Raw genomic sequence first — 23,956 nt, 5'->3', positions numbered from 1 at the left:
CTTCTACCCCACCACATGTAGTAGACCACTGTCCTAACTCACCTTCTACCACACCACATGTAGTAGACCACTGTCCTAACTCACCTTCTACCCCACCACATGTAGTAGACCACTGTCCTAACTCACCTTCTACCCCACCACATGTAGTAGACCACTGTCCTAACTCACCTTCTACCCCACCACATGTAGTAGACCACTGTCCTAACTCACCTTCTACCCCACCACATGTAGTAGACCACTGTCCTAACTCACCTTCTACCCCACCACATGTAGTAGACCACTGTCCTAACTCACCTTCTACCACACCACATGTAGTAGACCACTGTCCTAACTCACCTTCTACCCCACCACATGTAGTAGACCACTGTCCTAACTCACCTTCTACCCCACCACATGTAGTAGACCACTGTCCTAACTCACCTTCTACCCCACCACATGTAGTAGACCACTGTCCTAACTCACCTTCTACCCCACCACATGTAGTAGACCACTGTCCTAACTCACCTTCTACCCCACCACATGTAGTAGACCACTGTCCTAACTCACCTTCTACCCCACCACATGTAGTAGACCACTGTCCTAACTCACCTTCTACCCCACCACATGTAGTAGACCACTGTCCTAACTCACCTTCTACCCCACCACATGTAGTAGACCACTGTCCTAACTCACCTTCTACCACACCACATGTAGTAGACCACTGTCCTAACTCACCTTCTACACACCACATGTAGTAGACCACTGTCCTAACTCACCTTCTACACACCACATGTAGTAGACCACTGTCCTAACTCACCTTCTACACACCACATGTAGTAGACCACTGTCCTAACTCACCTTCTACCCACCACATGTAGTAGACCACTGTCCTAACTCACCTTCTACCCCACCACATGTAGTAGACCACTGTCCTAACTCACCTTCTACCCACCATGTAGTAGACCACTGTCCTAACTCACCTTCTACCCACCACATGTAGTAGACCACTGTCCTAACTCACCTTCTACCCCACACATGTAGTAGACCACTGTCCTAACTCACCTTCTACCACACCACATGTAGTAGACCACTGTCCTAACTCACCTTCTACCCCACACATGTAGTAGACCACTGTCCTAACTCACCTTCTACCCCACCACATGTAGTAGACCACTGTCCTAACTCACCTTCTACCCCACCACATGTAGTAGACCACTGTCCTAACTCACCTTCTACCCCACCACATGTAGTAGACCACTGTCCTAACTCACCTTCTACCCCACACATGTAGTAGACCACTGTCCTAACTCACCTTCTACACACCACATGTAGTAGACCACTGTCCTAACTCACCTTCTACACCACATGTAGTAGACCACTGTCCTAACTCACCTTCTACACACCACATGTAGTAGACCACTGTCCTAACTCACCTTCTACACACCACATGTAGTAGACCACTGTCCTAACTCACCTTCTACCACCACATGTAGTAGACCACTGTCCTAACTCACCTTCTACCCACACCACATGTAGTAGACCACTGTCCTAACTCACCTTCTACCCCACCACATGTAGTAGACCACTGTCCTAACTCACCTTCTACCCCACCACATGTAGTAGACCACTGTCCTAACTCACCTTCTACCCCACCACATGTAGTAGACCACTGTCCTAACTCACCTTCTACCCCACCACATGTAGTAGACCACTGTCCTAACTCACCTTCTACCCCACCACATGTAGTAGACCACTGTCCTAACTCACCTTCTACCCACCACATGTAGTAGACCACTGTCCTAACTCACCTTCTACACACCACATGTAGTAGACCACTGTCCTAACTCACCTTCTACCCCACCACATGTAGTAGACCACTGTCCTAACTCACCTTCTACACACCACATGTAGTAGACCACTGTCCTAACTCACCTTCTACACACCACATGTAGTAGACCACTGTCCTAACTCACCTTCTACCACACCACATGTAGTAGACCACTGTCCTAACTCACCTTTCTACCACACCACATGTAGACCACTGTCCTAACTCACCTTCTACACACCACATGTAGTAGACCACTGTCCTAACTCACCTTCTACCACACCACATGTAGTAGACCACTGTCCTAACTCACCTTTCTACCACACCACATGTAGTAGACCACTGTCCTAACTCACCTTCTACACACCACATGTAGTAGACCACTGTCCTAACTCACCTTCTACACACACCACATGTAGTAGACCACTGTCCTAACTCACCTTCTACTCCCACCACATGTAGTAGACCACTGTCCTAACTCACCTTCTACCCCACCACATGTAGTAGACCACTGTCCTAACTCACCTTCTACTGTCCCCACCACATGTAGTAGACCACTGTCCTAACTCACCTTCTACCCCACCACATGTAGTAGACCACTGTCCTAACTCACCTTCTACCCCACCACATGTAGTAGACCACTGTCCTAACTCACCTTTCTACCCCACCACATGTAGTAGACCACTGTCCTAACTCACCTTCTACACACCACATGTAGTAGACCACTGTCCTAACTCACTTTCTACCCACCACATGTAGTAGACCACTGTCCTAACTCACCTTTCTTCACCACATGTAGTAGACCACTGTCCTAACTCACCTCTACACACCACATGTAGTAGACACACTGTCCTAACTCACCTTCTACACACCACATGTAGTAGACCACTGTCCTAACTCACTTTCTTCTAGACCCCACACATGTAGTAGACCACTGTCCTAACTCACCTTCTACACACCACATGTAGTAGACCACTGTCCTAACTCACCTTCTACCACACCACATGTAGTAGACCACTGTCCTAACTCACCTTCTACCACACCACATGTAGTAGACCACTGTCCTAACTCACCTTCTACCACACACATGTAGTAGACCACTGTCCTAACTCACCTTCTACCCCACCACATGTAGTAGACCACTGTCCTAACTCACCTTCTACCCCCACCACATGTAGTAGACCACTGTCCTAACTCACCTTCTACTCCCACCACATGTAGTAGACCACTGTCCTAACTCACCTTCTACACACCACATGTAGTAGACCACTGTCCTAACTCACCTTCTACCCCACCACATGTAGTAGACCACTGTCCTAACTCACCTTCTACCCCACCACATGTAGTAGACCACTGTCCTAACTCACCTTCTACCCACCACATGTGTAGTAGACCACTGTCCTAACTCACCTTCTACACACCACATGTAGTAGACCACTGTCCTAACTCACCTTCTACCCACCACATGTAGTAGACCACTGTCCAACTCACCAATTTTCTACACACCACATGTAGTAGACCACTGTCCTAACTCACCTTCTACCTCCTAACACCACATGTAGTAGACCACTGTCCTAACTCACCTCTACCACACCACATGTAGTAGACCACTGTCCTAACTCACCTTCTACCCACATGTAGTAGACACTGTCCTAACTCACCTGTCTACCCCACCACATGTAGTAGACCACTGTCCTAACTCACCTTCTACCCCACCACATGTAGTAGACCACTGTCCTAACTCACCTTCTACCCACTCACATGTAGTAGACCACTGTCCTAACTCACCTTCTACACACCACATGTAGTAGACCACTGTCCTAACTCACCTTCTACCCCACCACATGTAGTAGACCACTGTCCTAACTCACCTTCTACCCACCACATGTAGTAGACCACTGTCCTAACTCACCTTCTACCACCATGTCCCACCAGCCACATGTAGTAGACCACTGTCCTAACTCACCTTCTACACACCACATGTAGTAGACCACTGTCCTAACTCACCTTCTACACACCACATGTAGTAGACCACTGTCCTAACTCACCTTCTACACACCACATGTAGTAGACCACTGTCCTAACTCACCTTCTACCCCACCATGTAGTAGACCACTGTCCTAACTCACCTTCTACACCCACCACATGTAGTAGACCACTGTCCTAACTCACCTTCTACACACCACATGTAGTAGACCACTGTCCTAACTCACCTTCTACACCACATGTAGTAGACCACTGTCCTAACTCACCTTCTACACACCACATGTAGTAGACCACTGTCCTAACTCACCTTCTACACACCACATGTAGTAGACCACTGTCCTAACTCACCTTCTACCCACCACATGTAGTAGACCACTGTCCTAACTCACCTTCTACCCCACCACATGTAGTAGACCACTGTCCTAACTCACCTTCTACCCCACCACATGTAGTAGACCACTGTCCTAACTCACCTTCTACCCCACCACATGTAGTAGACCACTGTCCTAACTCACCTTCTACCCCACCCACATGTAGTAGACCACTGTCCTAACTCACCTTCTACCCCACCACATGTAGTAGACCACTGTCCTAACTCACCTTCTACCCCACCACATGTAGTAGACCACTGTCCTAACTCACCTTCTACACACCACATGTAGTAGACCACTGTCCTAACTAGACCACCTTCTACACACCACATGTAGTAGACCACTGTCCTAACTCACCTTCTACCACACCACATGTAGTAGACCACTGTCCTAACTCACCTTCTACACCCACACATGTAGTAGACCACTGTCCTAACTCACCTTCTACACACCACATGTAGTAGACCACTGTCCTAACTCACCTTCTACCACACCACATGTAGTAGACCACTGTCCTAACTCACCTTCTACCACACACATGTAGTAGACCACTGTCCTAACTCACCTTCTACCCCACCACATGTAGTAGACCACTGTCCTAACTCACCTTCTACCCCACCACATGTAGTAGACCACTGTCCAATCACCTTCTACCCACCACATGTAGTAGACCAATGTCCTAACTCACCTTCTACCCCACATGTAGTAGACCACTGTCCTAACTCACCTTCTACCCCACCACATGTAGTAGACCACTGTCCTAACTCACCTTCTACCCCACCACATGTAGTAGACCACTGTCCTAACTCACCTTCTACCCCACCACATGTAGTAGACCACTGTCCTAAACTCACCTTCTACCCACACATGTAGTAGACCACTGTCCTAACTCACCTTCTACCCACCACATGTAGTAGACCACTGTCCTAACTCACCTTCTACACACCACATGTAGTAGACCACTGTCCTAACTCACCTTCTACCCCACCACATGTAGTAGACCACTGTCCTAACTCACCTTCTACACACCACATGTAGTAGACCACTGTCCTAACTCACCTTCTACCCACCACATGTAGTAGACCACTGTCCTAACTCACCTTCTACACACCACATGTAGTAGACCACTGTCCTAACTCACCTTCTACACACCACATGTAGTAGACCACTGTCCTAACTCACCTTCTACCCCACCACATGTAGTAGACCACTGTCCTAACTCACCTTCTACCCCACCACATGTAGTAGACCACTGTCCTAACTCACCTTCTACCCACCACATGTAGTAGACCACTGTCCTAACTCACCTTCTACCACCACATGTAGTAGACCACTGTCCTAACTCACCTTCTACCCACCACATGTAGTAGACCACTGTCCTAACTCACCTTCTACCCCACCACATGTAGTAGACCACTGTCCTAACTCACCTTCTACCCCACCACATGTAGTAGACCACTGTCCTAACTCACCTTCTACCCCACCACATGTAGTAGACCACTGTCCTAACTCACCTTCTACCCCACCACATGTAGTAGACCACTGTCCTAACTCACCTTCTACCCCACCACATGTAGTAGACCACTGTCCTAACTCACCTTCTACCCCACCACATGTAGTAGACCACTGTCCTAACTCACCTTCTACCACACCACATGTAGTAGACCACTGTCCTAACTCACCTTCTACCACCACATGTAGTAGACCACTGTCCTAACTCACCTTCTACCCCACCACATGTAGTAGACCACTGTCCTAACTCACCTTCTACCCCACCACATGTAGTAGACCACTGTCCTAACTCACCTTCTACCCCACACATGTAGTAGACCACTGTCCTAACTCACCTTCTACCACCACATGTAGTAGACCACTGTCCTAACTCACCTTCTACACACCACATGTAGTAGACCACTGTCCTAACTCACCTTCTACACACCACATGTAGTAGACCACTGTCCTAACTCACCTTCTACCACACCACATGTAGTAGACCACTGTCCTAACTCACCTTCTACACACCACATGTAGTAGACCACTGTCCTAACTCACCTTCTACACACCCATGTAGTAGACCACTGTCCTAACTCACCTTCTACACACCACATGTAGTAGACCACTGTCCTAACTCACCTTCTACACACCACATGTAGTAGACCACTGTCCTAACTCACCTTCTACCACCACCATGTAGTAGACCACTGTCCTAACTCACCTTCTACCACACCACATGTAGTAGACCACTGTCCTAACTCACCTTCTACCCCACCACATGTAGTAGACCACTGTCCTAACTCACCTTCTACCCACCACATGTAGTAGACCACTGTCCTAACTCACCTTCTACCCCACCACATGTAGTAGACCACTGTCCTAACTCACCTTCTACCCCACCACATGTAGTAGACCACTGTCCTAACTCACCTTCTACCCACCACATGTAGTAGACCACTGTCCTAACTCACCTTCTACACACCACATGTAGTAGACCACTGTCCTAACTCACCTTCTACCCCACCACATGTAGTAGACCACTGTCCTAACTCACCTTCTACCCCACCACATGTAGTAGACCACTGTCCTAACTCACCTTCTACCCACCACATGTAGTAGACCACTGTCCTAACTCACCTTCTACCCCACCACATGTAGTAGACCACTGTCCTAACTCACCTTCTACCACACCACATGTAGTAGACCACTGTCCTAACTCACCTTCTACCCCACCACATGTAGTAGACCACTGTCCTAACTCACCTTCTACACACCACATGTAGTAGACCACTGTCCTAACTCACCTTCTACCCCACCACATGTAGTAGACCACTGTCCTAACTCACCTTCTACACACCACATGTAGTAGACCACTGTCCTAACTCACCTTCTACCACACCACATGTAGTAGACCACTGTCCTAACTCACCTTCTACACACCACATGTAGTAGACCACTGTCCTAACTCACCTTCTACCCCACCACATGTAGTAGACCACTGTCCTAACTCACCTTCTACACACACATGTAGTAGACCACTGTCCTAACTCACCTTCTACCCCACCACATGTAGTAGACCACTGTCCTAACTCACCTTCTACACACCACATGTAGTAGACCACTGTCCTAACTCACCTTCTACCCCACCACATGTAGTAGACCACTGTCCTAACTCACCTTCTACCCCACCACATGTAGTAGACCACTGTCCTAACTCACCTTCTACCACACCACATGTAGTAGACCACTGTCCTAACTCACCTTCTACCCCACCACATGTAGTAGACCACTGTCCTAACTCACCTTCTACCCCACCACATGTAGTAGACCACTGTCCTAACTCACCTTCTACCCCACCACATGTAGTAGACCACTGTCCTAACTCACCTTCTACCCCACCACATGTAGTAGACCACTGTCCTAACTCACCTTCTACCCCACCACATGTAGTAGACCACTGTCCTAACTCACCTTCTACACACCACATGTAGTAGACCACTGTCCTAACTCACCTTCTACACACCACATGTAGTAGACCACTGTCCTAACTCACCTTCTACACACCACATGTAGTAGACCACTGTCCTAACTCACCTTCTACCACACCACATGTAGTAGACCACTGTCCAAACTCACCTTCTACACACCACATGTAGTAGACCACTGTCCTAACTCACCTTCTACACACCACATGTAGTAGACCACTGTCCTAACTCACCTTCTACACACCACATGTAGTAGACCACTGTCCTAACTCACCTTCTACCACACCACATGTAGTAGACCACTGTCCTAACTCACCTTCTACCCCACCACATGTAGTAGACCACTGTCCTAACTCACCTTCTACCCCACCACATGTAGTAGACCACTGTCCTAACTCACCTTCTACCCCACCACATGTAGTAGACCACTGTCCTAACTCACCTTCTACCCCACCACATGTAGTAGACCACTGTCCTAACTCACCTTCTACCCCACCACATGTAGTAGACCACTGTCCTAACTCACCTTCTACACACCACATGTAGTAGACCACTGTCCTAACTCACCTTCTACCCACACCACATGTAGTAGACCACTGTCCTAACTCACCTTCTACCACCACATGTAGTAGACCACTGTCCTAACTCACCTTCTACCCACCACATGTAGTAGACCACTGTCCTAACTCACCTTCTACCACACCACATGTAGTAGACCACTGTCCTAACTCACCTTCTAACTGTAGTAGACCTGTTCTACTTCTACACACCACATGTAGTAGACCACTGTCCTAACTCACCTTCTACCCCACCATGTGTAGACCACTGTCCTAACTCACCTTCTACCCACCACATGTAGTAGACCACTGTCCTAACTCACCTTCTACCCCACCACATGTAGTAGACCACTATCCTAACTCACCTTCTACACACCACATGTAGTAGACCACTGTCCTAACTCACCTTCTACCACACCACATGTAGTAGACCACTGTCCTAACTCACCTTCTACCACACCACATGTAGTAGACCACTGTCCTAACTCACCTTCTACCACACCACATGTAGTAGACCACTGTCCTAACTCACCTTCTACACCACATGTAGTAGACCACTGTCCTAACTCACCTTCTACACACCACATGTAGTAGACCACTGTCCTAACTCACCTTCTACACACCACATGTAGTAGACCACTGTCCTAACTCACCTTCTACCACACACATGTAGTAGACCACTGTCCTAACTCACCTTCTACACACCACATGTAGTAGACCACTGTCCTAACTCACCTTCTACCACACCACATGTAGTAGACCACTGTCCTAACTCACCTTCTACCCCACCACATGTAGTAGACCACTGTCCTAACTCACCTTCTACCCCACCACATGTAGTAGACCACTGTCCTAACTCACCTTCTACCCCACCACATGTAGTAGACCACTGTCCTAACTCACCTTCTACCACACCACATGTAGTAGACCACTGTCCTAACTCACCTTCTACCCCACCACATGTAGTAGACCACTGTCCTAACTCACCTTCTACCCACCACATGTAGTAGACCACTGTCCTAACTCACCTTCTACCCCACCACATGTAGTAGACCACTGTCCTAACTCACCTTCTACCCCACCACATGTAGTAGACCACTGTCCTAACTCACCTTCTACCCCACCACATGTAGTAGACCACTGTCCTAACTCACCTTCTACACACCACATGTAGTAGACCACTGTCCTAACTCACCTTCTACCCCACCACATGTAGTAGACCACTGTCCTAACTCACCTTCTACCACACCACATGTAGTAGACCACTGTCCTAACTCACCTTCTACCCCACCACATGTAGTAGACCACTGTCCTAACTCACCTTCTACCACACCACATGTAGTAGACCACTGTCCTAACTCACCTTCTACCCCACCACATGTAGTAGACCACTGTCCTAACTCACCTTCTACCCCACCACATGTAGTAGACCACTGTCCTAACTCACCTTCTACCCCACCACATGTAGTAGACCACTGTCCTAACTCACCTTCTACCCCACCACATGTAGTAGACCACTGTCCTAACTCACCTTCTACCCCACCACATGTAGTAGACCACTGTCCTAACTCACCTTCTACCACACCACATGTAGTAGACCACTGTCCTAACTCACCTTCTACCACACCACATGTAGTAGACCACTGTCCTAACTCACCTTCTACACACCACATGTAGTAGACCACTGTCCTAACTCACCTTCTACACACCACATGTAGTAGACCACTGTCCTAACTCACCTTCTACACACCACATGTAGTAGACCACTGTCCTAACTCACCTTCTACCACACCACATGTAGTAGACCACTGTCCTAACTCACCTTCTACCACACCACATGTAGTAGACCACTGTCCTAACTCACCTTCTACCACACCACATGTAGTAGACCACTGTCCTAACTCACCTTCTACCACACCACATGTAGTAGACCACTGTCCTAACTCACCTTCTACCCCACCACATGTAGTAGACCACTGTCCTAACTCACCTTCTACCCCACCACATGTAGTAGACCACTGTCCTAACTCACCTTCTACCACCACATGTAGTAGACCACTGTCCTAACTCACCTTCTACCCCACACATGTAGTAGACCACTGTCCTAACTCACCTTCTACCCCACCACATGTAGTAGACCACTGTCCTAACTCACCTTCTACCCCACCACATGTAGTAGACCACTGTCCTAACTCACCTTCTACCCCACCACATGTAGTAGACCACTGTCCTAACTCACCTTCTACACACCACATGTAGTAGACCACTGTCCTAACTCACCTTCTACCCCACCACATGTAGTAGACCACTGTCCTAACTCACCTTCTACCCACCACATGTAGTAGACCACTGTCCTAACTCACCTTCTACACACCACATGTAGTAGACCACTGTCCTAACTCACCTTCTACACACCACATGTAGTAGACCACTGTCCTAACTCACCTTCTACCACACCACATGTAGTAGACCACTGTCCTAACTCACCTTCTACACACCACATGTAGTAGACCACTGTCCTAACTCACCTTCTACACACCACATGTAGTAGACCACTGTCCTAACTCACCTTCTACACACCACATGTAGTAGACCACTGTCCTAACTCACCTTCTACCACACCATGTAGTAGACCACTGTCCTAACTCACCTTCTACCCCACCACATGTAGTAGACCACTGTCCTAACTCACCTTCTACCCCACCACATGTAGTAGACCACTGTCCTAACTCACCTTCTACCCCACCACATGTAGTAGACCACTGTCCTAACTCACCTTCTACCCCACCACATGTAGTAGACCACTGTCCTAACTCACCTTCTACCCCACCACATGTAGTAGACCACTGTCCTAACTCACCTTCTACCCCACCACATGTAGTAGACCACTGTCCTAACTCACCTTCTACCCCACCACATGTAGTAGACCACTGTCCTAACTCACCTTCTACACACCACATGTAGTAGACCACTGTCCTAACTCACCTTCTACCACACCACATGTAGTAGACCACTGTCCTAACTCACCTTCTACACACCACATGTAGTAGACCACTGTCCTAACTCACCTTCTACACACATGTAGTAGACCACTGTTCTAACTCACCTTCTACACACCACATGTAGTAGACCACTGTCCTAACTCACCTTCTACCACACCACATGTAGTAGACCACTGTCCTAACTCACCTTCTACCACACCACATGTAGTAGACCACTGTCCTAACTCACCTTCTACCCCACCACATGTAGTAGACCACTGTCCTAACTCACCTTCTACCCCACCACATGTAGTAGACCACTGTCCTAACTCACCTTCTACCACACCACATGTAGTAGACCACTGTCCTAACTCACCTTCTACCCCACCACATGTAGTAGACCACTGTCCTAACTCACCTTCAAACCACATGTAGTAGACCACTGTCCTAACTCACCTTCTACCCCACCACATGTAGTAGACCACTGTCCTAACTCACCTTCTACACACCACATGTAGTAGACCACTGTCCTAACTCACCTTCTACACACCACATGTAGTAGACCACTGTCCTAACTCACCTTCTACCCCACCACATGTAGTAGACCACTGTCCTAACTCACCTTCTACCCCACCACATGTAGTAGACCACTGTCCTAACTCACCTTCTACACACCATGTAGTAGACCACTGTCCTAACTCACCTTCTACCACACCACATGTAGTAGACCACTGTCCTAACTCACCTTCTACACCACATGTAGTAGACCACTGTCTTCTAACTCACCATGTAGTAGACCACTGTCTAACTCACCTTCTACCCCACCACATGTAGTAGACCACTGTCCTAACTCACCTTCTACCACACCCATGTAGTAGACCACTGTCCTAACTCACCTTCTACACACCACATGTAGTAGACCACTGTCCTAACTCACCTTCTACACACACATGTAGTAGACCACTGTCCTAACTCACCTTCTACCACACCACATGTAGTAGACCACTGTCCTAACTCACCTTCTACCACACCACATGTAGTAGACCACTGTCCTAACTCACCTTCTACCCCACCACATGTAGTAGACCACTGTCCTAACTCACCTTCTACCCCACCACATGTAGTAGACCACTGTCCTAACTCACCTTCTACACACCACATGTAGTAGACCACTGTCCTAACTCACCTTCTACACACCACATGTAGTAGACCACTGTCCTAACTCACCTTCTACACACCACATGTAGTAGACCACTGTCCTAACTCACCTTCTACCCCACCACATGTAGTAGACCACTAGTCTAACTCACCTTCTACACACCACATGTGTAGACCACTGTCCTAACTCACCTTCTACACACCACATGTAGTAGACCACTGTCCTAACTCACCTTCTACACACCACATGTAGTAGACCACTGTCCTAACTCACCTTCTACCACACCACATGTAGTAGACCACTGTCCTAACTCACCTTCTACCCCACCACATGTAGTAGACCACTGTCCTAACTCACCTTCTACACACCACATGTAGTAGACCACTGTCCTAACTCACCTTCTACACACCACATGTAGTAGACCACTGTCCTAACTCACCTTCTACACACCACATGTAGTAGACCACTGTCCTAACTCACCTTCTACCCCACCACATGTAGTAGACCACTAATCTAACTCACCTTCTACACACCACATGTAGTAGACCACTGTCCTAACTCACCTTCTACCCACCACATGTAGTAGACCACTGTCCTAACTCACCTTCTACCACACCACATGTAGTAGACCACTGTCCTAACTCACCTTCTACCCCACCACATGTAGTAGACCACTGTCCTAACTCACCTTCTACCCCACCACATGTAGTAGACCACTAATCTAACTCACCTTCTACACACCACATGTAGTAGACCACTGTCCTAACTCACCTTCTACCACACCACATGTAGTAGACCACTGTCCTAACTCACCTTCTACCACACCACATGTAGTAGACCACTGTCCTAACTCACCTTCTACCCCACCACATGTAGTAGACCACTGTCCTAACTCACCTTCTACACACCACATGTAGTAGACCACTGTCCTAACTCACCTTCTACCCCACCACATGTAGTAGACCACTAATCTAACTCACCTTCTACACACCACATGTAGTAGACCACTGTCCTAACTCACCTTCTACCACACCACATGTAGTAGACCACTGTCCTAACTCACCTTCTACCACACCACATGTAGTAGACCACTGTCCTAACTCACCTTCTACCCCACCACATGTAGTAGACCACTGTCCTAACTCACCTTCTACCACACCACATGTAGTAGACCACTGTCCTAACTCACCTTCTACCCCACCACATGTAGTAGACCACTGTCCTAACTCACCTTCTACCCCACCACATGTAGTAGACCACTGTCCTAACTCACCTTCTACCCCACCACATGTAGTAGACCACTGTCCTAACTCACCTTCTACCACACCACATGTAGTAGACCACTGTCCTAACTCACCTTCTACACACCACATGTAGTAGACCACTGTCCTAACTCACCTTCTACCACACCACATGTAGTAGACCACTGTCCTAACTCACCTTCTACACACCACATGTAGTAGACCACTGTCCTAACTCACCTTCTACACACACATGTAGTAGACCACTGTCCTAACTCACCTTCTACACACCACATGTAGTAGACCACTGTCCTAACTCACCTTCTACCACACCACATGTAGTAGACCACTGTCCTAACTCACCTTCTACCCCACCACATGTAGTAGACCACTGTCCTAACTCACCTTCTACCCCACCACATGTAGTAGACCACTGTCCTAACTCACCTTCTACCCCACCACATGTAGTAGACCACTGTCCTAACTCACCTTCTACCCCACCACATGTAGTAGACCACTGTCCTAACTCACCTTCTACCCCACCACATGTAGTAGACCACTGTCCTAACTCACCTTCTACACACCACATGTAGTAGACCACTGTCCTAACTCACCTTCTACCACACCACATGTAGTAGACCACTGTCCTAACTCACCTTCTACCCCACCACATGTAGTAGACCACTGTCCTAACTCACCTTCTACCACCACCACATGTAGTAGACCACTGTCCTAACTCACCTTCTACACACCACATGTAGTAGACCACTGTCCTAACTCACCTTCTACACACCACATGTAGTAGACCACTGTCCTAACTCACCTTCTACCACACCACATGTAGTAGACCACTGTCCTAACTCACCTTCTACCACACCACATGTAGTAGACCACTGTCCTAACTCACCTTCTACCCCACCACATGTAGTAGACCACTGTCCTAACTCACCTTCTACCCCACCACATGTAGTAGACCACTGTCCTAACTCACCTTCTACCCCACCACATGTAGTAGACCACTGTCCTAACTCACCTTCTACCCCACCACATGTAGTAGACCACTGTCCTAACTCACCTTCTACCCCACCACATGTAGTAGACCACTGTCCTAACTCACCTTCTACACACCACATGTAGTAGACCACTGTCCTAACTCACCTTCTACCCCACCACATGTAGTAGACCACTGTCCTAACTCACCTTCTACCCCACCACATGTAGTAGACCACTGTCCTAACTCACCTTCTACCCCACCACATGTAGTAGACCACTGTCCTAACTCACCTTCTACCACACCACATGTAGTAGACCACTGTCCTAACTCACCTTCTACCCCACCACATGTAGTAGACCACTGTCCTAACTCACCTTCTACCCCACCACATGTAGTAGACCACTGTCCTAACTCACCTACCCCCACCACATGTAGTAGACCACTGTCCTAACTCACCTTCTACCCCACCACATGTAGTAGACCACTGTCCTAACTCACCTTCTACCCCACCACATGTAGTAGACCACTGTCCTAACTCACCTTCTACCCCACCACATGTAGTAGACCACTGTCCTAACTCACCTTCTACCCCACCACATGTAGTAGACCACTGTCCTAACTCACCTTCTACCCCACCACATGTAGTAGACCACTGTCCTAACTCACCTTCTACCCCACCACATGTAGTAGACCACTGTCCTAACTCACCTTCTACACACCACATGTAGTAGACCACTGTCCTAACTCACCTTCTACACACCACATGTAGTAGACCACTGTCCTAACTCACCTTCTACCCCACCACATGTAGTAGACCACTGTCCTAACTCACCTTCTACCCCACCACATGTAGTAGACCACTGTCCTAACTCACCTTCTACACACCACATGTAGTAGACCACTGTCCTAACTCACCTTCTACACACCACATGTAGTAGACCACTGTCCTAACTCACCTTCTACACACCACATGTAGTAGACCACTGTCCTAACTCACCTTCTACCCCACCATGTAGTAGACCACTGTCCTAACTCACCTTCTACACACCACATGTAGTAGACCACTGTCCTAACTCACCTTCTACACACCACATGTAGTAGACCACTGTCCTAACTCACCTTCTACACACCACATGTAGTAGACCACTGTCCTAACTCACCTTCTACCACACCACATGTAGTAGACCACTGTCCTAACTCACCTCTACCCCACCACATGTAGTAGACCACTGTCCTAACTCACCTTCTACCCCACCACATGTAGTAGACCACTGTCCTAACTCACCTTCTACCCCACCCATGTAGTAGACCACTGTCCTAACTCACCTTCTACACCCACATGTAGTAGACCACTGTCCTAACTCACCTTCTACCCCACCACATGTAGTAGACCACTGTCCTAACTCACCTTCTACCCCACCACATGTAGTAGACCACTGTCCTAACTCACCTTCTACCCCACCACATGTAGTAGACCACTGTCCTAACTCACCTTCTACCACACCACATGTAGTAGACCACTGTCCTAACTCACCTTCTACCCCACCACATGTAGTAGACCACTGTCCTAACTCACCTTCTACCCCACCACATGTAGTAGACCACTGTCCTAACTCACCTTCTACCACACCACATGTAGTAGACCACTGTCCTAACTCACCTTCTACCCCACCACATGTAGTAGACCACTGTCCTAACTCACCTTCTACCCCACCACATGTAGTAGACCACTGTCCTAACTCACCTTCTACCCCACCACATGTAGTAGACCACTGTCCTAACTCACCTTCTACCCCACCACATGTAGTAGACCACTGTCCTAACTCACCTTCTACCCCACCACATGTAGTAGACCACTGTCCTAACTCACCTTCTACCCCACCACATGTAGTAGACCACTGTCCTAACTCACCTTCTACCCCACCACATGTAGTAGACCACTGTCCTAACTCACCTTCTACCCCACCACATGTAGTAGACCACTGTCCTAACTCACCTTCTACCCCCACCACATGTAGTAGACCACTGTCCTAACTCACCTTCTACCCCACCACATGTAGTAGACCACTGTCCTAACTCACCTTCTACCACCACATGTAGTAGACCACTGTCCTAACTCACCTTCTACCCCACCACATGTAGTAGACCACTGTCCTAACTCACCTTCTACACACCACATGTAGTAGACCACTGTCCTAACTCACCTTCTACCCCACCACATGTAGTAGACCACTGTCCTAACTCACCTTCTACACACCACATGTAGTAGACCACTGTCCTAACTCACCTTCTACCACACCACATGTAGTAGACCACTGTCCTAACTCACCTTCTACACACCACATGTAGTAGACCACTGTCCTAACTCACCTTCTACCACACCACATGTAGTAGACCACTGTCCTAACTCACCTTCTACACACCACATGTAGTAGACCACTGTCCTAACTCACCTTCTACACACCACATGTAGTAGACCACTGTCCTAACTCACCTTCTACACACCACATGTAGTAGACCACTGTCCTAACTCACCTTCTACCCCACCACATGTAGTAGACCACTGTCCTAACTCACCTTCTACCACACCACATGTAGTAGACCACTGTCCTAACTCACCTTCTACCCCACCACATGTAGTAGACCACTGTCCTAACTCACCTTCTACCCCACCACATGTAGTAGACCACTGTCCTAACTCACCTTCTACCCCACCACATGTAGTAGACCACTGTCCTAACTCACCTTCTACCCCACCACATGTAGTAGACCACTGTCCTAACTCACCTTCTACCCCACCACATGTAGTAGACCACTGTCCTAACTCACCTTCTACACACCACATGTAGTAGACCACTGTCCTAACTCACCTTCTACCCCACCACATGTAGTAGACCACTGTCCTAACTCACCTTCTACCACCACATGTAGTAGACCACTGTCCTAACTCACCTTCTACACACCACATGTAGTAGACCACTGTCCTAACTCACCTTCTACCACACCACATGTAGTAGACCACTGTCCTAACTCACCTTCTACACACCACATGTAGTAGACCACTGTCCTAACTCACCTTCTACCACACCACATGTAGTAGACCACTGTCCTAACTCACCTTCTACCCCACCACTGTATGTAGTAGACCACTGTCCTAACTCACCTTCTACCCCACCACATGTAGTAGACCACTGTCCTAACTCACCTTCTACCCCACCACATGTAGTAGACCACTGTCCTAACTCACCTTCTACCCCACCACATGTAGTAGACCACTGTCCTAACTCACCTTCTACCCCACCACATGTAGTAGACCACTGTCCTAACTCACCTTCTACCCCACCACATGTAGTAGACCACTGTCCTAACTCACCTTCTACCCCACCACATGTAGTAGACCACTGTCCTAACTCACCTTCTACCCCACCACATGTAGTAGACCACTGTCCTAACTCACCTTCTACACACCACATGTAGTAGACCACTGTCCTAACTCACCTTCTACACACCACATGTAGTAGACCACTGTCCTAACTCACCTTCTACCACACCACATGTAGTAGACCACTGTCCTAACTCACCTTCTACACACCACATGTAGTAGACCACTGTCCTAACTCACCTTCTACACACCACATGTAGTAGACCACTGTCCTAACTCACCTTCTACCACACCACATGTAGTAGACCACTGTCCTAACTCACCTTCTACCCCACCACATGTAGTAGACCACTGTCCTAACTCACCTTCTACCCCACCACATGTAGTAGACCACTGTCCTAACTCACCTTCTACACACCACATGTAGTAGACCACTGTCCTAACTCACCTTCTACCACACCACATGTAGTAGACCACTGTCCTAACTCACCTTCTACCCCACCACATGTAGTAGACCACTGTCCTAACTCACCTTCTACCCCACCACATGTAGTAGACCACTGTCCTAACTCACCTTCTACCCCACCACATGTAGTAGACCACTGTCCTAACTCACCTTCTACCCCACCACATGTAGTAGACCACTGTCCTAACTCACCTTCTACCCCACCACATGTAGTAGACCACTGTCCTAACTCACCTTCTACCACATGTAGTAGACCACTGTCCTAACTCACCTTCTACCCACCACATGTAGTAGACCACTGTCCTAACTCACCTTCTACCCCACCACATGTAGTAGACCACTGTCCTAACTCACCTTCTACCCCACCACATGTAGTAGACCACTGTCCTAACTCACCTTCTACACACCACATGTAGTAGACCACTGTCCTAACTCACCTTCTACCCCACCACATGTAGTAGACCACTGTCCTAACTCACCTTCTACACACCACATGTAGTAGACCACTGTCCTAACTCACCTTCTACACACCACATGTAGTAGACCACTGTCCTAACTCACCTTCTACCACCACATGTAGTAGACCACTGTCCTAACTCACCTTCTACCCACCACATGTAGTAGACCACTGTCCTAACTCACCTTCTACCACACCACATGTAGTAGACCACTGTCCTAACTCACCTTCTACCACACCACATGTAGTAGACCACTGTCCTAACTCACCTTCTACCCACACCACATGTAGTAGACCACTGTCCTAACTCACCTTCTACCCACCACATGTAGTAGACCACTGTCCTAACTCACCTTCTACCCCACCACATGTAGTAGACCACTGTCCTAACTCACCTTCTACCCCACCACATGTAGTAGACCACTGTCCTAACTCACCTTCTACCCCACCCATGTAGTAGACCACTGTCCTAACTCACCTTCTACCCCACCACATGTAGTAGACCACTGTCCTAACTCACCTTCTACCCCACCACATGTAGTAGACCACTGTCCTAACTCACCTTCTACCCCACCACATGTAGTAGACCACTGTCCTAACTCACCTTCTACCCACCACATGTAGTAGACCACTGTCCTAACTCACCTTCTACCACACCACATGTAGTAGACCACTGTCCTAACTCACCTTCTACACACCACATGTAGTAGACCACTGTCCTAACTCACCTTCTACACACCACATGTAGTAGACCACTGTCCTAACTCACCTTCTACACACCACATGTAGTAGACCACTGTCCTAACTCACCTTCTACACACCACATGTAGTAGACCACTGTCCTAACTCACCTTCTACACACCACATGTAGTAGACCACTGTCCTAACTCACCTTCTACACACCACATGTAGTAGACCACTGTCCTAACTCACCTTCTACCCCACCACATGTAGTAGACCACTGTCCTAACTCACCTTCTACCCCACCACATGTAGTAGACCACTGTCCTAACTCACCTTCTACCCCACCACATGTAGTAGACCACTGTCCTAACTCACCTTCTACCCCACCACATGTAGTAGACCACTGTCCTAACTCACCTTCTACCCCACCACATGTAGTAGACCACTGTCCTAACTCACCTTCTACCCCACCACATGTAGTAGACCACTGTCCTAACTCACCTTCTACACACCACATGTAGTAGACCACTGTCCTAACTCACCTTCTACACACCACATGTAGTAGACCACTGTCCTAACTCACCTTCTACACACCACATGTAGTAGACCACTGTCCTAACTCACCTTCTACCACACCACATGTAGTAGACCACTGTCCTAACTCACCTTCTACACACCACATGTAGTAGACCACTGTCCTAACTCACCTTCTACCCCACCACATGTAGTAGACCACTAATCTAACTCACCTTCTACACACCACATGTAGTAGACCACTGTCCTAACTCACCTTCTACCACACCACATGTAGTAGACCACTGTCCTAACTCACCTTCTACCACACCACATGTAGTAGACCACTGTCCTAACTCACCTTCTACCCCACCACATGTAGTAGACCACTGTCCTAACTCACCTTCTACACACCACATGTAGTAGACCACTGTCCTAACTCACCTTCTACCCACACCACATGTAGTAGACCACTGTCCTAACTCACCTTCTACCCCACCACATGTAGTAGACCACTGTCCTAACTCACCTTCTACCCCACCACATGTAGTAGACCACTGTCCTAACTCACCTTCTACCCCACCACATGTAGTAGACCACTGTCCTAACTCACCTTCTACCCCACCACATGTAGTAGACCACTGTCCTAACTCACCTTCTACCCCACCACATGTAGTAGACCACTGTCCTAACTCACCTTCTACCCCACCACATGTAGTAGACCACTGTCCTAACTCACCTTCTACCCCACCACATGTAGTAGACCACTGTCCTAACTCACCTTCTACACACCACATGTAGTAGACCACTGTCCTAACTCACCTTCTACCCCACCACATGTAGTAGACCACTGTCCTAACTCACCTTCTACACACCACATGTAGTAGACCACTGTCCTAACTCACCTTCTACACACCACATGTAGTAGACCACTGTCCTAACTCACCTTCTACACACCACATGTAGTAGACCACTGTCCTAACTCACCTTCTACACACCACATGTAGTAGACCACTGTCCTAACTCACCTTCTACCACACCACATGTAGTAGACCACTGTCCTAACTCACCTTCTACACACCACATGTAGTAGACCACTGTCCTAACTCACCTTCTACCCCACCACATGTAGTAGACCACTGTCCTAACTCACCTTCTACCACACCACATGTAGTAGACCACTGTCCTAACTCACCTTCTACCCCACCACATGTAGTAGACCACTGTCCTAACTCACCTTCTACCCCACCACATGTAGTAGACCACTGTCCTAACTCACCTTCTACCCCACCACATGTAGTAGACCACTGTCCTAACTCACCTTCTACCCCACCATGTAGTAGACCACTGTCCTAACTCACCTTCTACCCCACCACATGTAGTAGACCACTGTCCTAACTCACCTTCTACCCCACCACATGTAGTAGACCACTGTCCTAACTCACCTTCTACCCCACCACATGTAGTAGACCACTGTCCTAACTCACCTTCTACCCCACCACATGTAGTAGACCACTGTCCTAACTCACCTTCTACCCCACCACATGTAGTAGACCACTGTCCTAACTCACCTTCTACCCCACCACATGTAGTAGACCACTGTCCTAACTCACCTTCTACCCCACCACATGTAGTAGACCACTGTCCTAACTCACCTTCTACACACCACATGTAGTAGACCACTGTCCTAACTCACCTTCTACACACCACATGTAGTAGACCACTGTCCTAACTCACCTTCTACACACCACATGTAGTAGACCACTGTCCTAACTCACCTTCTACACACCACATGTAGTAGACCACTGTCCTAACTCACCTTCTACACACCACATGTAGTAGACCACTGTCCTAACTCACCTTCTACCACACCACATGTAGTAGACCACTGTCCTAACTCACCTTCTACCACCACATGTAGTAGACCACTGTCCTAACTCACCTTCTACCACACCACATGTAGTAGACCACTGTCCTAACTCACCTTCTACCACACCACATGTAGTAGACCACTGTCCTAACTCACCTTCTACCCCACCACATGTAGTAGACCACTGTCCTAACTCACCTTCTACCCCACCACATGTCCTAACTCACCTCTACCACACCACAGTAGACCACTGTCCTAACTCACCTTCTACCCCACCACATGTAGTAGACCACTGTCCTAACTCACCTTCTACCCCACCACATGTAGTAGACCACTGTCCTAACTCACCTTCTACCCCACCACATGTAGTAGACCACTGTCCTAACTCACCTTCTACCCCACCACATGTAGTAGACCACTGTCCTAACTCACCTTCTACCCCACCACATGTAGTAGACCACTGTCCTAACTCACCTTCTACCCCACCACATGTAGTAGACCACTGTCCTAACTCACCTTCTACCCCACCACATGTAGTAGACCACTGTCCTAACTCACCTTCTACCCCACCACATGTAGTAGACCACTGTCCTAACTCACCTTCTACCCCACCACATGTAGTAGACCACTGTCCTAACTCACCTTCTACCCCACCACATGTAGTAGACCACTGTCCTAACTCACCTTCTACCCCACCACATGTAGTAGACCACTGTCCTAACTCACCTTCTACCCCACCACATGTAGTAGACCACTGTCCTAACTCACCTTCTACACACCACATGTAGTAGACCACTATCCGGACCACTTCGGCCCTGTCCTCTGATAATATGATGTTGAAACCGGCCAGAAGGAAGGCGATATCTTCGTTGATGCCTTGACGGACAATCTGGAGCGTCGGCACCACGCTGGCCACAAACACCAAAGCCATCTGGGTAACAGGAAGTACAGTGAATGCAGGAAATACAAAACAGAGCTGCTACACTATCACCATGGTGTTGATTACAGGAGGTTGGACTACTAGATTAGTACCTGTACAGTACCAATCATAATAATCTGATAGACTACTAGATTAGTACCTGTACAGTACCTATCATAATAATCTGATAGTCTACTAGATTAGTACCTACCATAATAATCTGATAGACTACTAGATTAGTACCTATCATAATAATCTGATAGACTACTAGATTAGTACCTATCATAATAATCTGATAGACTACTAGATTAGTACCTGTACAGTACCAATCATAATAATCTGATAGACTACTAGATTAGTACCTATCATAATAATCTGATAGACTACTAGATTAGTACCTATCATAATAATCTGATAGACTACTAGATTAGTACCTATCATAATAATCTGATAGACTACTAGATTAGTACCTATCATAATAATCTGATAGACTACTAGATTAGTACCTGTACAGTACCTACCATAATAATCTGATAGACTACTAGATTAGTACCTATCATAATAATCTGATAGACTACTAGATTAGTACCTATCATAATAATCTGATAGACTACTAGATTAGTACCTGTACAGTACCAATCATAATAATCTGATAGACTACTAGATTAGTACCTGTACAGTACCTATCATAATAATCTGATAGACTACTAGATTAGTACCTATCATAATAATCTGATAGACTACTAGATTAGTACCTGTACAGTACCAATCATAATAATCTGATAGACTACTAGATTAGTACCTGTACAGTACCTACCATAATAATCTGATAGACTACTAGATTAGTACCTATCATAATAATCTGATAGACTACTAGATTAGTACCTATCATAATAATCTGATAGACTACTAGATTAGTACCTACCATAATAATCTGATAGACTACTAGATTAGTACCTATACAGTACCTATCATAATAATCTGATAGACTACTAGATTAGTACCTGTACAGTACCTATCATAATAATCTGATAGACTACTAGATTAGTACCTGTACAGTACCAATCATAATAATCTGATAGACTACTAGATT

The 23,956-nt window shown here is 47.6% G+C and overlaps 1 protein-coding gene across 2 annotated transcripts in view; it reads right to left on the bottom strand.

Moving 5' to 3' along the window:
• LOC115126492 (receptor for retinol uptake stra6-like) overlaps positions 1–23,956 on the bottom strand; it is a 203,889-nt gene that overhangs the window by 91,027 nt on the left and 88,906 nt on the right. For both annotated transcript variants that reach the window (XM_065002842.1, XM_065002843.1), the window contains one exon: positions 22,713–22,875. In XM_065002842.1, coding sequence (XP_064858914.1) covers positions 22,713–22,875 — 163 coding nt within the window. The remainder of the gene's footprint in view (positions 1–22,712; positions 22,876–23,956) is intronic.

This window comes from Oncorhynchus nerka, linkage group LG17, assembly GCF_034236695.1.
Source record: "Oncorhynchus nerka isolate Pitt River linkage group LG17, Oner_Uvic_2.0, whole genome shotgun sequence".
Lineage (NCBI taxonomy): Eukaryota > Metazoa > Chordata > Actinopteri > Salmoniformes > Salmonidae > Oncorhynchus > Oncorhynchus nerka.
The sequence above is the reverse complement of the archived record's forward strand: the minus strand, read 5'-3'. Positions and strand labels throughout refer to the sequence as shown.